At 39.0% G+C, this 14,967-nt stretch overlaps 1 protein-coding gene across 1 annotated transcript in view; it reads right to left on the reverse strand.

The window, feature by feature from the left end:
- The window catches only part of LOC136857548 (integral membrane protein GPR180), a 92,066-nt gene that overhangs the window by 65,351 nt on the left and 11,748 nt on the right, over nucleotides 1-14,967 (reverse strand). Inside the window, exon 2 of the mRNA XM_067136300.2 lies at nucleotides 13,907-14,072. Coding sequence (XP_066992401.2) covers nucleotides 13,907-14,072 — 166 coding nt within the window. The remainder of the gene's footprint in view (nucleotides 1-13,906; nucleotides 14,073-14,967) is intronic.

Raw genomic sequence — 14,967 nt, forward strand, 5'->3', positions numbered from 1 at the left:
ACTGAGAATGTAAGAGAGTAACTTAAAGGATCCACCTTTTCAATACAAATAAATGTTATTATGTTTAAGTTACAACATATTTACTTGCAACTAGTTTCAACGCTATTTAGCATCATCTTCAGCCAAAATGTGAGAAATAGGCATAGGCGTAAACATGCAGACATGAACATTAGGAATACAGAAAATGTTACAACATTATGATTCAATAAGAGTAAATGAGACATAAAATAGTGAATTACAAGTTCAGAAATTGTCAGTCATCAAAATATTTCATGAAAGGTGAATCAAAACTGTACGAACGTGAGTTAGGGCTCAAAAACACATTCCCCAAAAAATATACAACACAACAAAACCAAATTTGTCTTTGTACATTTGCCTAGGTAGGGCATAGCATCTATAATGTACTTGGTCTTTGTGTCACAGGCGATTACTATTTTGATGCCGTATTTGTTGGGCTTACTCGGGATATACATGCAGAAAGGGCATCTTCCACGAAAACCCAACAGTTGCTCATCCACTGTTCCCAAATTTCACGTATTGGTGCAAAATAATAATTTTCCCTCCTTACCCGATGAGTTTCCTTGTCGTCAAACCGCAAGCACGATACTAGGAATTCAAACCTCTCCGAAGTCATGGTGGCTTTGTACCTAGTACCACACAAATCTGTATTGAACATTTCTCGGACTGACAGGTGATTATTTTTCAAAGCTGCAGTTAGTATAAAGATTCCAAGGAGTGCCTTTACTTCTTCCATGTAAGTATGGTTTTGTGTGTGTGTTGGTGACTTGTACCTGAACCTCTGTCTAATTATTTCTTCATTTGTATGGACTACTATTATGTTTATCATACCATCTGTGAAGAACAAAGAAAATGAATCTTGAGGAGTTATTGCTTCCTTAGCGTTTCCAATAGGGGTCTGAACAAAGTGTATTATGTTTCTGCTTGGTGTGCGACTTCGTGAACGACTGGCAGGTTTTGCAGACCAGCGATGATTATTCCTTCCTTTTAGAATCTTCTTCCGGGCAATCATGATATTTACATTTCTCGGTGGGGAGTAAACATCTCGGTAGTCTTCATTTTCAGATGTTGAACTCGTGGACTTCTCAGATTCAAGTCTTCTGCACTTACGGCCTCGTTGCACAGTGACAGGGGAGTCATCATGACTGCTTGGGATTATTTCCGTATTCCGTGCTGGTATATCTTCTTCATCCGTATCTGTCAGCGTTATGTCATCAGTCTGTACATTATCAACCTCTTCATCAAAACTAAAATCATTACACGAACCACACTCTTCCTCTTTTTCAAAAATCAATGACATTTTCTCCGAAATTCGGGTCATCTCCTCGTTTAATACTCATCTGCAATAACAATAACGTCACGCATTACTTACCAGTAAGTGTATGACAAGTCCTGTGTTTCTAAATACTTATTTCATTCAGAATAGTGCTGTAATGTAACTGTTACAGAACTTACCTTGCTAAGTTTAGCATACGTAGGCACGAATCGTCGTAAATTTTACGACGCAACAGTAATTTGAAATCAACAGACTCACTCTAACAACGCACGCACACTGACGAAGCTCGCGGTATTGTAGGAAGCTACTGAGTAGGACTGCAACGTGGAGCGAAAAGCCTAGCAGATAGAGCCGTGTTGCCAAGTATGCATCGTAAAAATTACGAGGGTTTGTGTTCTAGGGTTAATGGATGCAGTACTTTTGTATCCATGTCTTGGCAGAGACCAGAGCAAAATGTAGCTTCCACCGAAGTCCCAGTCTCATTCTTGGCTGTGACATTACTAAAGCTATTGAGGTTTGGGCATTTGAGTGTAATGACATTCTGAGCATTCATAACATTATGAAAGGTGATATTCATATGGTAGGTCATGTAGCAAGAGCACTTTCTGGTCTAGTGAGGAAAGCAATGGCCAACTTACTCATCATCTTACCTAATATGCCTCATTTTAGCACCATCAGTTTTTGCAGTTTCCTTGTAACCACATAACCTTTGGTGGTGCTATTGGAGGATCCAAGCAGCCTCAGGGCTGATAACCTAACAGACAGGTAGTGGTGGTGATAGCTTTAACACAAAGTACAACTAGACAACCATCCTCTATTAACACTAATTAGAAGGAAAAATGATGATGATTGTTGTTTAAAGGGGCCTAACATCTAGGTCATCGGCCCCTAATGGTACAAAATGAGACGAAATGTAATGACAATTGGATGGTGTTCTGCATCACTTGACCAAGCGCCAAAAGTAGATTTTGAGATATTGACACAAACGCAAAATCCTTTGTATTAATTCATATTTCCTGTTAAATGTGAGGTATTATATACCAAAATGAAGTTAAAAACATAAATTTTCTTCTTAATGTATTTAATTTATGGATATTTGAAGTATTACATGTGATAAATATCATTCTTGATCCGTATTGATGATACTTGAATGGAATAATATCAATAAGTTAATTTATTGAATTTACCACCTAATCAATACAAAATGAAGTATATCGTCGTAATCTGAGATAATGGTGCTTGGTCACTTGATGCTTTATTGTGGTTATCTTAGTTTTTTATTTTGCATCACTTGACCAACAAATAAAATTGTGATTTAGTGATCGATTTGACTTTTAAAAATTCAGTGCAGTGTAAAATATGGTACTTATTAACTAACTGTTTTGCTTATTTAAGTACAGGATTAAATTATACATAACAGCATACAACATGACATAGGAAAGACGTGAATTTTAGAATATACAGTAGTATAGAAATTACACTGGTAGATCATAATATTAAGGCATCATAAATACACAGTTTCTCCAAGTGTAATATAATGCAGGATTTTAAGAATTTGAGTTCAATATCCATATTTCCACAATCAAACCCATGTATATCATCGTCTATTCCAGGATCACTAAACAAACAGTTATAGAAAGCCTTAGCATCATTGGGAATTAGCTCCATGAGAGAGCGCAGGTCATTCAGTTTCGCTTCTGAAACTGGTTTTCCATTGGGCCATAACAGAGTGAGCAGACCCTGTAGAGATGATCCATTTTCATTCTGAAGCTGCGACCAACTGTAGATTTCTTAATGTTCACTTCAACAGTGCATTCTGCATCAAAATGAATTTTGAAGAAATTGCTAAAATGTTTATCTTTCTTCAACTCTATTTCTCTCACATGCAGCCAGTTTAATTTCTCACTGTTTGTGCCTGTCTTCCTGTGTACAATGTGCTTCTTCAGATGAACTGTACTATGAAAATTCGGTCCGGTCATTCTGTGTACAACAAGCGGGTTCTTTCGGCACTGCTGAAATTTGAAAGCACGTTCTATGTCTCCAAAGTTGCTGTCGTTAGGGAGGAAGCTATGGCCTGGAAATAGAAATATTTGTGTAATCTTTTCAATGGTAGGGTGTTGTTCCAAAACTGTTTCCAGAAGTAGATTACGATTCTGGCCTCTGCAAGAATCTGACCACAATATGACTTCTTTGGCTTTGTGCTTGGTTTCCATGAGATGTTTGTACAAGCAGGATCCAACCTCTTGAGCCTCTCGTCCTGCTTCTTCCAAGCAGACATAACAATGACCTTTATTACCTCACCCACTATGAATCCCTAAGTTATATAACTACAACTGCCGCTTGTAAAAAATACACATCTGTGGGAATACGGGGCAATGGCAGTGTTTTTTCAAGGTCAAAACAAAACGTTTCCAGTTTTTCATCCAACTTTCGATTTTTCCATATCGGAGGATGTTAGATTTTGGGTGTATGCCGCAGGGAAGAAAACCTGTGCGGGAATCTGCTACACGGGAATCTACATTTAGCATCACACGACCAAGCGACTGCACGGTTGTCGTGTGGTCATTTGATGCGTAATTCAGATTCAGAAATGGTGGTTGGTCACTTGATGCAAAACTTCAATTTAATGAATGAGAGGTTGGCGTTTAGTCAAAATTAATTTCCCGCAAAGTCATATTGAGAATAAAAGTCGAAACAATAACCTCTGTAAAGTTTACACCTTTAGCTACCAGATGGTGCAATAATCTAAAAAAATCCATTTTGGCGCTTGGTCAATTGATGCATAACACCATCCAATTATGACAATTTAAAAGTCCAAAATTCATCCACTGACCAGAATTCAAAAATACGACGTCAAACAATGATTATGAACCTAACACAATCAGTGCATCCGACCCGCAATGCCCCACCTTCCCAGAAACTATCTTAAAACAATAGTATATACTGACCAAGGGTCTGCTTCCAAAGCACAATCCTGAATGGATGATGCTTGCTGTCTAAAGGGGTCCAAAATCCAGGTAAACAGCCCTTCATAATGCTACTTATCGCTAGTAAAGTAGAACCATGGTATTTCTCATGTAGTGGTACTAATCAAAAGTATTGTAGACTCACAGTGTTCCACAAATTATGGTACTACTCACAAGTAACGTACGTCGCACAGGTAACGCAAACCTATGGTGTTTCTCACATAATGGCACCACTCATAGGCAACGCAAACCCATGGTGTTCCACACATAGGTGTACTTATCACGGGCTGTGGTATTCCCGTAGTGTTCCTTACATTGTGGGTACTAATCACAGATAACGCAGACCCACGGTGTGGTTCATACAGTGGTAGTGATCACAGGCAACGCCCAGACCCGTGGTGTTTCTCACAATGGAACTAATCACAGGCAACATAAACCTGTGGTGCTCCACATAGTGGTACTAATCACAGGTACTGTAAACTCACAGTGAACCCCTCTCTGCTGCTAATCACAAACCTACTGAGTATCTAACATAGTGATACTACTCGCAAGGTGACCCATGGTGTTCCCCGCGTGATGGTACTAATCACAAGTAGTTTAATGGTTCTAATTCAATCATCCCTTAGTCGCCTCTTACGGCAGGCAGGGGATATCATGGGTGTATTCATCTGCGTCCCGCACCCACAGGGGGTACCTATGAAGTGGATTTACACTGCAATATTGTTTAAGACAATTACAGGAAAACTACCAAGGACTCGCAGATCACATTCGTATTCGTATTTATTCTTGAACATAACAGGCGCTCAGACCCAATAAAAAGATAAAAACAGGAAAAAGGAACAAAGGAAAAAAACAACAACACGAGACTCTCAGGGCATGCCATGAGGTCCATCAGATACTCCGGAAACGTGACACTCCCTAGGGAGGATCACCACAGTAGTCATCCTCAGTCCCTACATGCCACGCCCATCGACCCCGCTGGATAAAAAAATAAACTACTGATTGTCCGGCCTGGTGAGAAAAAGACCGCCCTCCCATGATGACACGACCAGCCCTAACCGTGGGGCCCGTAAGATGCCCCCCACCATCCCTACCAGATGAAAGTGCAGCTTTCTCACCATTCCATTAGCGGCCGACCTTGTGAGGCTGTAACCGCTCTCCACACACAGATCACATGTTCAGTAAGTTGTGATTCAGAGGTATTCCAGAAATAATGTAGGAGGCAGCAATTTATAAACATCAGGGATATTTTTCTAGGTACTGCAAACTACAAAAAAATAATTACAAAATAGTGAAGTTAAAGGATAACAGAAAGAAATGGTTCCAGACAGGAATTTACTCCATTTGAATCTCTCAACACTACTGTACTGTAGTTACTTTAGATAAAGGAGCATCTGGTTATCAGCCCCATCAATTCTGTCATTCTTTAACATGTTTTGATTGTAGAGGTCATGTTAGTGTATCTATTACTTGCAGTTGTTTATCACTTGAATTTGTGCAACAAGCACAACATATATGCATTACCTAATGGGGCTTATTTATAATGCTGCTCTTGCTTTTTGTTTTTCCCACTAGTTATCAAGCTGAGCTAACATTTAAAAAAATGTTTTATCAGCACACGAAAGCAATCTTGCATAAATATTTCAATAAGAGAAGACATCTCTTCATTAACTCTGTATCACTTAAACCCTACAGAGAAAAATACCATACTGAAAAGTTTATATTTTCTTGCTGAAATCATGGTGGTTCATGGTGTGGGTTACTGTAGTCCTGTCCTAGTTCGTGAACCATGGGCAACACCTTAGTGGTCTAGTAAGTAGTCCTGAAAGTTGGGATACTGGTTGCTATGGAATAGCAGTGGGCAACTTGAACATATTCTGAGTCACTGCCCTCCTTATGCTCAGGCAGCCAGGGCTATACAATCCACTAGTGGTCCCTAACCTGTTAGAGTGAGATTCTCACTGGGACTATGTGCAAGTAGGGTAGCATCGTGCTTCACAGAATTTTTACAGACCTCGTTCAGAACATTTCAAGCAAGTCTCAGACCTACGGGAGTAAAAAAGTCCAGCTTCCATTTGACAGGTATGGGATTCCTTGGAAACAACTAGGTGAATGAAATGGTATTTAATACTGAGCTGTCAATATTAATGGGGCTTATGGAGGAAATTAATTAGAACAGGCTGACTCAGCAAAGAGGATATGTCTAGATCTTAACAGCATGTTAAAAAGGAAAGGGCAGTTTCTTTTTACAACTGGCTTTACATCGCAGTGACACAGATAGGTTTATGGCGACAATGGGACAGGAAAAGGTTAGGAGTGGGAAGGAAGTATCTGTGGCCTTAATTCAGGTACAGCCTATTGTGAAAATGGGAAACCACGGACAACCACCTTCAGGGGTACCGACCGTGGGGTTCAAACCCACTATCTCACAAATGCAAGCTTGCAGCTGCATGCCCCTAACCGGCCAACTTGCTCAGTTGAAGGGCAGAGTGTGGAGTAGGGCTGTTAATCAGAAATACTAGCGCACACAACATAGTTTCTGTTAGGCACAAAAATGAGCAAATGATGTAGGTAGGTTTGGCAGTTGGAGGAATTTAGGATGAGAATTGTCTCGATCTATTCAACATGTGAGGGTGCAGATGAGGATGAAGTTGACAAGTTGTATGAAGCACAGAGAGACATAGTACTCAGGATCAACAGCAAGGATAAGATAGTCCTAATGGGTAATTTCAATGCAACAGTAGGAAATAGAACTGAAGGATATGAAAGGGTGATTGGTAGATGTGGTGAAGATATGGAAGCTAATAAGAATGGGAAGCGTTTACTGGACTTTTGTGATAGTATAGGATTAGCAGTTATGTATACATTCTTCAAGCATAAGGCTGTTCACTGCTACACATGGGAGGGTAGAAGCACCAGGTCCATAACAGACCATAACAGACTATATCTTAACCGACTTTGAATTCAGGAAATCTGTTAGGAATGTGCAGGTATACTGGGGATTTTTGAATGATATAGACCGCTATCTGGTCTGTAGAGAACTATCTCTAGACCTAGGATAGAGAGTGAAATCTGACTGCAGATGAATAAGGGAAGAAAATCTCCAGGACAAGGAAATTAGAAGTACATGGATATGATTAGTGAAAAGTTACAAACAGTACACAGGAAGCACTTTCAGGGTATAGAAAAAGAAAGGGTGGCAAGCAGGGATGCTGTGGTAGGAACAGCAAGGGAATGTCTAGGAACAACTGAATAAAGATGGGGGGAAAAAAACATCTTGGCAGAATGAAGTGGGGCAGCTTGTAAACGTAAAGGAAGGTGTATCACAAATGGATCCAAACAAGGATTGCTGTAGACAGTGAACTGAATATAGATAAAAGAAACAAAGCAAAACAAATACTTCCTGAATCCAAGAAGTCATGGGAAGAGTTTGGCAATGACCTAGAAAGGCTTGGTCAAGCAGCAGGGAAACATACCTGGACAGTAATAAAGAACCTTAGAAAGGGAGGGAAAAGGAAATGAATAGTGTTCTAAGTAAATTAGATGACTCATAATACCAGGTGTATGCATAAGTTTTTGCTGGGTTATTTTTGGTAAAGAAAACATGTAATTTTCAAGGGAAATTAATATCTGTTTATTCAAAATATTGGCTATTGGCTTCTACACACTTTGCCCATCTTGCAGGTAAGTTATGAATATTATGTCAGAAAAACTGCTTGTATTTTGTGGCAAACCATTCGTCGAGCCATTTTCCAACTTCCTCGAAATTGCTGAAGTGCTGCTCTGCGAGCGTGTGCCCCATTGATGTGAAGAGGTGATAGATGGCGCAAGGTCAGGGGGGCACGGCGGGTGGGGAAGGACGTCCCATCCAAGCGATTTCAAGGTGTCTTTCACTGGTTCTGCTGTGCGAGACGGTGCATTGTCGTGTAACAAATTCTTTTTCCCATGTCTTCTGATCCATTCTGGTCACATTTCGATCAATGCGTGATTTAAATTAATCATTTGTTGGCGATAGCATTGTGCATTAATGGTTTCGCTGGACTCCAAGAGTTCATAATACACAATACTGCTCTGGTCCCACCAGATACAAAGCATGGTCTTCTTGCCGAAGCGATTTGGCCTTTGTGTTGAAGGACCGACTTCGCCAGGCAGCAGCCACGATTTTTTCCGCTTCGGGTTTTCAAATTATATCCATTTTCATCACCCGTAACAATTTGGTACAGAAATGTTTTTCTTTCATGGCGTTGAAGCATAATTTCACAAGTGATTTTGCGATGTTGTGCATTATTAAAGGAGACTTTAAGCTTGGAGTGTTCCAAAGAAGCTGAAGACAGCGACTGACAGTAGCCTTATATCAGGTAAGAGTCACACAACATTTGGAGAAACGTATGCAAATGATAGTTACTACCAAACTCTTGCCATGGATGAGAAAATTTTTACTGTGGAAGAAAAATGAACGTCGGGGGAGCCTGTTAACCTCAAGAGGGTGCATCCCCAGGTGGAGGATAGGGGGCTCAACAGAAATGTGGGCTGGTTCAAATACCTCGGAATAGGAACAGGCAATCCAGTTCCTGGTGGCTTGAAAATACTGGGACATCCTCTCTCCAGGGGCTATAAATATGGAGGGCCCATACTCAGGGTTAAGAGTGAAGTCCACGTCATCTACAGTGGAGAAGATCTCTGAAGTGGAACTCTGAGCATATATCAACTGAAACCCCAGTCAAGAAACTCAACCAAGTAAATCAACATGAAGAAAGCACCTTCTAAACTTAATTACCTCAGGGGGTCAAATCCCTTGGTTAAAAACCCGCATGTTGTCTATTTGGATTCTGAGGAGACCACAGATGTGTGTAAGGAGGTAAGTCAGAGTACCTCAAATCCCCATAAGAACAAAATTAAACCCAAATCACGAATGTGGCTAATGACATTTAATGTCAATTCCCTTTTGAAAGCTGGGAACTTGAAAATGTATTAAATAAATCTAGAGAACGAAACATTAAAATGATTGGATTTCAAGAATCACGATATACAGATGAATGTTCCTTCGATTCAGAAAACTACAGGATATTTAAAGGAAAACAAGGCGAACGAGTTATGGCGAATTGTCCACAACTTGGAACTGGATTTATAGTGGATAGATCAATGCTGGACTCAGTTGTGACATTTAAGTCCTACTCAGGGCATCTTTCCACCCTAACTATAAAACCACGAAATAAAATATATACTCTAATTAATGGGCATGCACCAACTAATATTACTAACAAAGAAAAGCCTGATAAAGCAGAACAATTTTAGAACCAGTAAGAACATATTTTACAAAAAGTTCCAACACATCACATTAAAGTACTCATGGGGGATTTCAATGCCCAAATCGGTAAAGAAAAGAAATATAAATACTGGGTTGGTAAATGGTCCGGTCATAAACAGTCGATTTCTTGAGGTATGCATAAGTCATAATTTATTTTTTAATCAACTTTCTTCAAGGAAAAAACCCCTCAAAAACTAAGACTTGGGTCCAGGTCCTAATCTCCTGCATGAATACAACAGAAATCATGAAACTTAAAGTCCTCAAAAGAGTAGACTTGGATTCTGATCATTATCCTACTAAATTCTCATTTGACATGATTCCAGAGAAAAGAAAATTTACAAACCGAGCTCCTCAATGAAAATATGACATAGAACACATTAAAAATAATGAAAACTTTGTAAGATAGCAACAGAAAAATTTAATCCACAAAACTGGTCACAACTCCAGAGAGGACTTCTACAAACAGCAGAAAATGTAGCACCACCAACGAGGACCACAAAACATGCTTGGTGGACAGACAAATGTGACAATATCATACAACTAAGACAATAAGCTTGGAATAAAAATGTTCGAAAGACAGTAACAAAATCTATAAGAAAAATTTGAAAACAAAGTGAAGATATAAAACTGCAAATTATAGAAGAAGATTTTAACAAACAATTCATGAAATTAATACAGAACTTTTAAGCAGAAGTTAACCAAATATTCGCCACCATCACTCCATTTTGCCAATGAACATGGAGAAATCGCCTACACTAAAAGTGTTGTGAAATCCTGGCAACTTACTTTTCTAAATTAATTGTGAAATGCCCCAAGAAAACTTTATGTTCAAGTTTCCCTGAAGTAACCCAGATTCAACGCCAGGAAATTAAGGAAGTAATTAAATCACTGAAAAAAAAATAAGGCTTCAGGGCAAGACCAAATAGTGGCAGAACTTGGGAAAAATTCAGGAGAAAATTTTATCATGAAACTTTATGAAATTATGCTGACAATATGGCAAACCCAAAAAATCCCTACAGACCATACACCTAATACATAAAAAAGGAAGTAAGACTGATCCAAATAATTATCGGGGAATCTCTCTTCTTCAGGTTACCTATAAAATCTTTTCAGTCATCATCCTGAACCATGCAGAGCTTCACAATTGGACCAAGAATTAGGTGAATACCAAGTTGGATTTAGAAAAGGAAGGTTGTGCGCTGAGCAAAGGCTTAATTTAGAGAATACAAAAACATACTTCCCTACCACAGCAAACAAACTATGTAATCATGTTCATTGATTTCAAAAAACCATATGACAGTATAGATCGAGAATCACTCCTTAATGTTTTATCAGAATTTAGACTAGATCAAATAAGAAATATTATCAAGGAAATGCTTACCGAAACTACAGCTGAAGTAAAGTTTATGGGTGAATATAGTCAGGAATTTCAAATAAACACAGGAGTGCGACAAGGAGATTGGAGTATCTCCATTACTTTTCAACTGTGCTCTTCAAAAGTAGAGAATGAAGGAAAGCAGGTTCACAATCTCACCATTTAGGACCTAAGAATAATTGAATGTCTAGACTTTGCTGATGATATGGCACTTATAGCCAAAAACATACCAGATGCACAAAAGCAACTTGATATTCTACAAGAACAAGCAGCAAAAATCGAACTTCAAATATCATATGAAAAAACTAAATATATGACTGACATCAAAAGTGCATCACAAGAACTTATCATTGTCACTAACAAAATCTCAAGGGTGAATGAATTCAGGTACCTAGGTGAATGGATTACCGAAAATTGTAATGAAAAGAAATCCATAACTTCAAGAATTTAAAAGATGCAAACTGCTTTCCCACTAACAAGAACTGTTTGCAATGAACAATGTCTTTCATGGAACAATAAGATACAACATTACAATACAGTAGTTAAACCGGAATTCATTACCCTGAACCTAATAGTAAAATATACAAGCACATTTCCAAAATTAGAGATGCAATTTGAATGCAACAAATTCAATTTGCAGGGCATTTGGAACGAATGAACACTAACAGACTTTCACATCAAATTTACAAATTTAAACAAAACAAGGCCACTACACCAAAGTGGTACAAATGATTAGAGAAAGACCTCACTGAATTAGGATCGCTGAATCTAAAATATTTAAAGGAAATACAAAACATTATTCAAACACGGGAATTTGAGCAACAAGAAAGAAAACCCACATGATAGGCATGGTCGGAGGCCCGGAGAGTGCAAAATCATTGAAGATGATGAACTACTGAGCAAAAAAAGAAGGCCGAAAAATGTTGATTCCGTGTGGCCCTAGGTGACCTGTTTGTGAATGACAGAGTATGCTCACAACTCTCATGAAGCCGCAGCCAACTTCCCAAAGTAGATAGAGGTCACCACCTGACAACAGTGATGTTTAGGTAGGAAACCATCACAGTATTGAGCCCTTAAAAGCAGATTTGGTGACAGCAGCAGCCTGAATACCACTAGAAGTACCGCATGCAACGATCTAAAAGTGGTGGGATCACTTGAAGTCATCACGGCAGAGGGTGGATATTTTAAATAAATAAATAAACAAAGAAACACACAAATAAAGAAATAAAGTAAACTAACTAACTTATCTGTACCTGCACATGTTGCAGTTATTTCTCTATACCCTAGCCTACCTTGTATGAGGAACAAAATTTATGACATGACTAGATATTTACAAGCGATATAAAGTGAAAAAATGTATACAATTGAATATGAACAGTGTGTATGCCCCCTACCCCACTAACGCCCAGATACATGGATAAGATCCACTGGCTGTGACGATGGGAGGTTTGCGATCTTCATTCATTTGTGCACACTACCTTTGGTCAGAGAGACAGGCACTCCTTGCCTCACAGGTGACAATCATTATACAAGTTTAAGTGTGTGTCCAGTGTGATGATTGCACATTGTGTGTGTTGTGTTAATACACTAGAGTCTCGTTAATCCGTAAGTCCGGTTAATCCGAACTAAAATATTCAATTTTTAAAAAATTTCTCCTTATTGAAATGAAAGAACTTATTATAGAATGAAGATTTACTTGTATTTTACTAGTCATATTTTACTATTTATGTAAGGAGACAAGTTGTAACCTAGTTTTAGTCGTTTTCTCCTCTACGGGTTCTTAGCTACTCTACTGTAATTTTTTACAGTGTTTTATTAATGTAACTGCTAAAGAATGGACATTTAAATGTACTATATTGTAGAAACTATTTTCCTCACACGGTTGAGGTGCTGGCCTTCTGACCCCAACTTGGCAGGTTCGATCCTGGCTCAGTCCGGTGGTATCTGAAGGTGCTCAAATATGTCAGCCTCATGTAATAGATTTACTGGCATGTAAAAGAAATCCTGCGGGAGAAAATCCGGGTACCTAGGCGTCTCCGGAAACCATAAAAGTAGTTAGCGGGACGTAAAAACAATAAGATTATTATTAGAAGATATTCTCTGGTTAATCTGAAAATTTCGTAATCCGAACAGACTCCGGTCCCAATTAGTTTGGATTAACGAGACTCTACTGTACTTTCTTTTTTACTTGCTTTATGTCACACTGACACAGATAGGAAAGGACTAAGTGGGATGGAAGTAGCCGTACCTTAATTAAGGTACAGCTCCAGCACTTGCCTGGGGTTGAAAATGGGAAACCACGGAAAACCATCTTCAAGGCTGCTGCTTAAAACCACTATCTCCCAAATGCAAGCCACATATATAGATACCAGGGTACAGAGCGGGTGAAACCTGGTGTCTCCGCATTGCCTATTCATAACAGGTAATAAACTTCATAATCATATCGTACCAACTGACAGAATTGTTTACAAAATTTTCTTAAGTGAAAATGTGTAGAAAATGTGAATAGGTGGAAAAACTGGCTTATTTTCCCTTAAGAAAAACTTTGTAAACAAATAGCCTACTCCTGTTGAATAACACCAAGGAGTCTATCAAGGCTTAATGCCCCCATCCAACAGACAAATCACTATCAACAACCACTCCATATGAACACCGCCAAGAGGTTTGGAACTGAAACCAGACTTTCAGCACACAATCTAGAGATTAGGAATTATATCCTCTTTTCCTGGTGGCCAACACTCTGAGGATGAAATTGTTTCCACCAATGGGCCTTGAACCAGCTAACCATGGTGTCACACCATAAAGACTTAATTCCCTACCAGTCACATCCACATGAACATTTTAGATGAATTTAATAGTGATTGAATACCTGAAGGTATCAGGTATGATTCATTTCTGAAATAAATAAAAAAATAGTTTCATATATACTCTTGCTTAATCACAATGACATAAAAATTACCTACCTGTCTATCAAATGAAAACTGATATACAGGTGGATTGTAGCTGCTGATATTGGGATTGCCATTCACAAGCCACAGGTCATACTCCAGCTCTGCTTCTTCAGTCATATGGTGCCATTGACATGTTGATAGGTTTCTGTAGCATGCTACTAGGCTTATATACCAGAACCTGCACATATATCATAGGATTTTAGTGAAAATCACTGGTAACACAGCAAGAAAAGAAAAAACAAAATGAACAGCAAATAAACACCATTCACAAATATTTTTTAAAGCTTCTATGAATTTCTTCACATAAGATCAAATTCTACTGTAGTGGTGATTGCTGTTTAACTTCAGAATATTAACTGAAGGAGGAAGGGGGAAAAGTCCAACCTCCCAAAACATGGCATTAATAAGCAAAGAAAGGAAAAAAAAAAAAAAAGGGAAGTAAAGAGAGAGCCTCCTTGTGAAAGGCAGAATATTAGGACCTCTGTCTTGGTGTAAAATATTTTATAAAGTATTGGGAAGTGAGGCAAATGTGAGATATTCGTAACAACCCCTTTTTTTTTTAAATGCAACAGGGCCATTACCCCTATGTGCAACCCCCAACCTGGAGGGCCAGAGAATTTTATGTCAGGGTTGCCATACCTTAGCCAAGTAGTCCGAGTTTTAAGGCACCAGGTACTCGCCCTCACCCCTTCTATTAAAATAGGATTTGCTGATTATAATGTATCGCAGGCAAGCCAAATATTTCTTGAGTTTTAGCAGGTACACTTACTTGACATGGGTGCACACCCCCAAGGTTCTCAACCAGCCGATGCTTGGGATACCCATTCAGTTCTTTCATGGAGTGGTTTCTGTTCCCTTCCCCATCCCATGTCGTTGGCCATCTAGTGGCTCTTCCCTCTTTAGGAGCAGTTTCTCACTCCAAAGGCAAGAGAGTGCCCTTCCTTCCACCCGCTATTCCGCCCTCCTAGGAGGCCGTTGGCATTTGGTAGAAGGTGGTCTCCTTATACCGGCAGATACTCTGTCCCTGCAGGCTCAAGATCGAAAAGGATGGAAGAGGATTGTGAGATTGGCAC

Source organism: Anabrus simplex, chromosome 1, assembly GCF_040414725.1.
Source record: "Anabrus simplex isolate iqAnaSimp1 chromosome 1, ASM4041472v1, whole genome shotgun sequence".
In the NCBI taxonomy this organism is placed as follows: domain Eukaryota; kingdom Metazoa; phylum Arthropoda; class Insecta; order Orthoptera; family Tettigoniidae; genus Anabrus; species Anabrus simplex.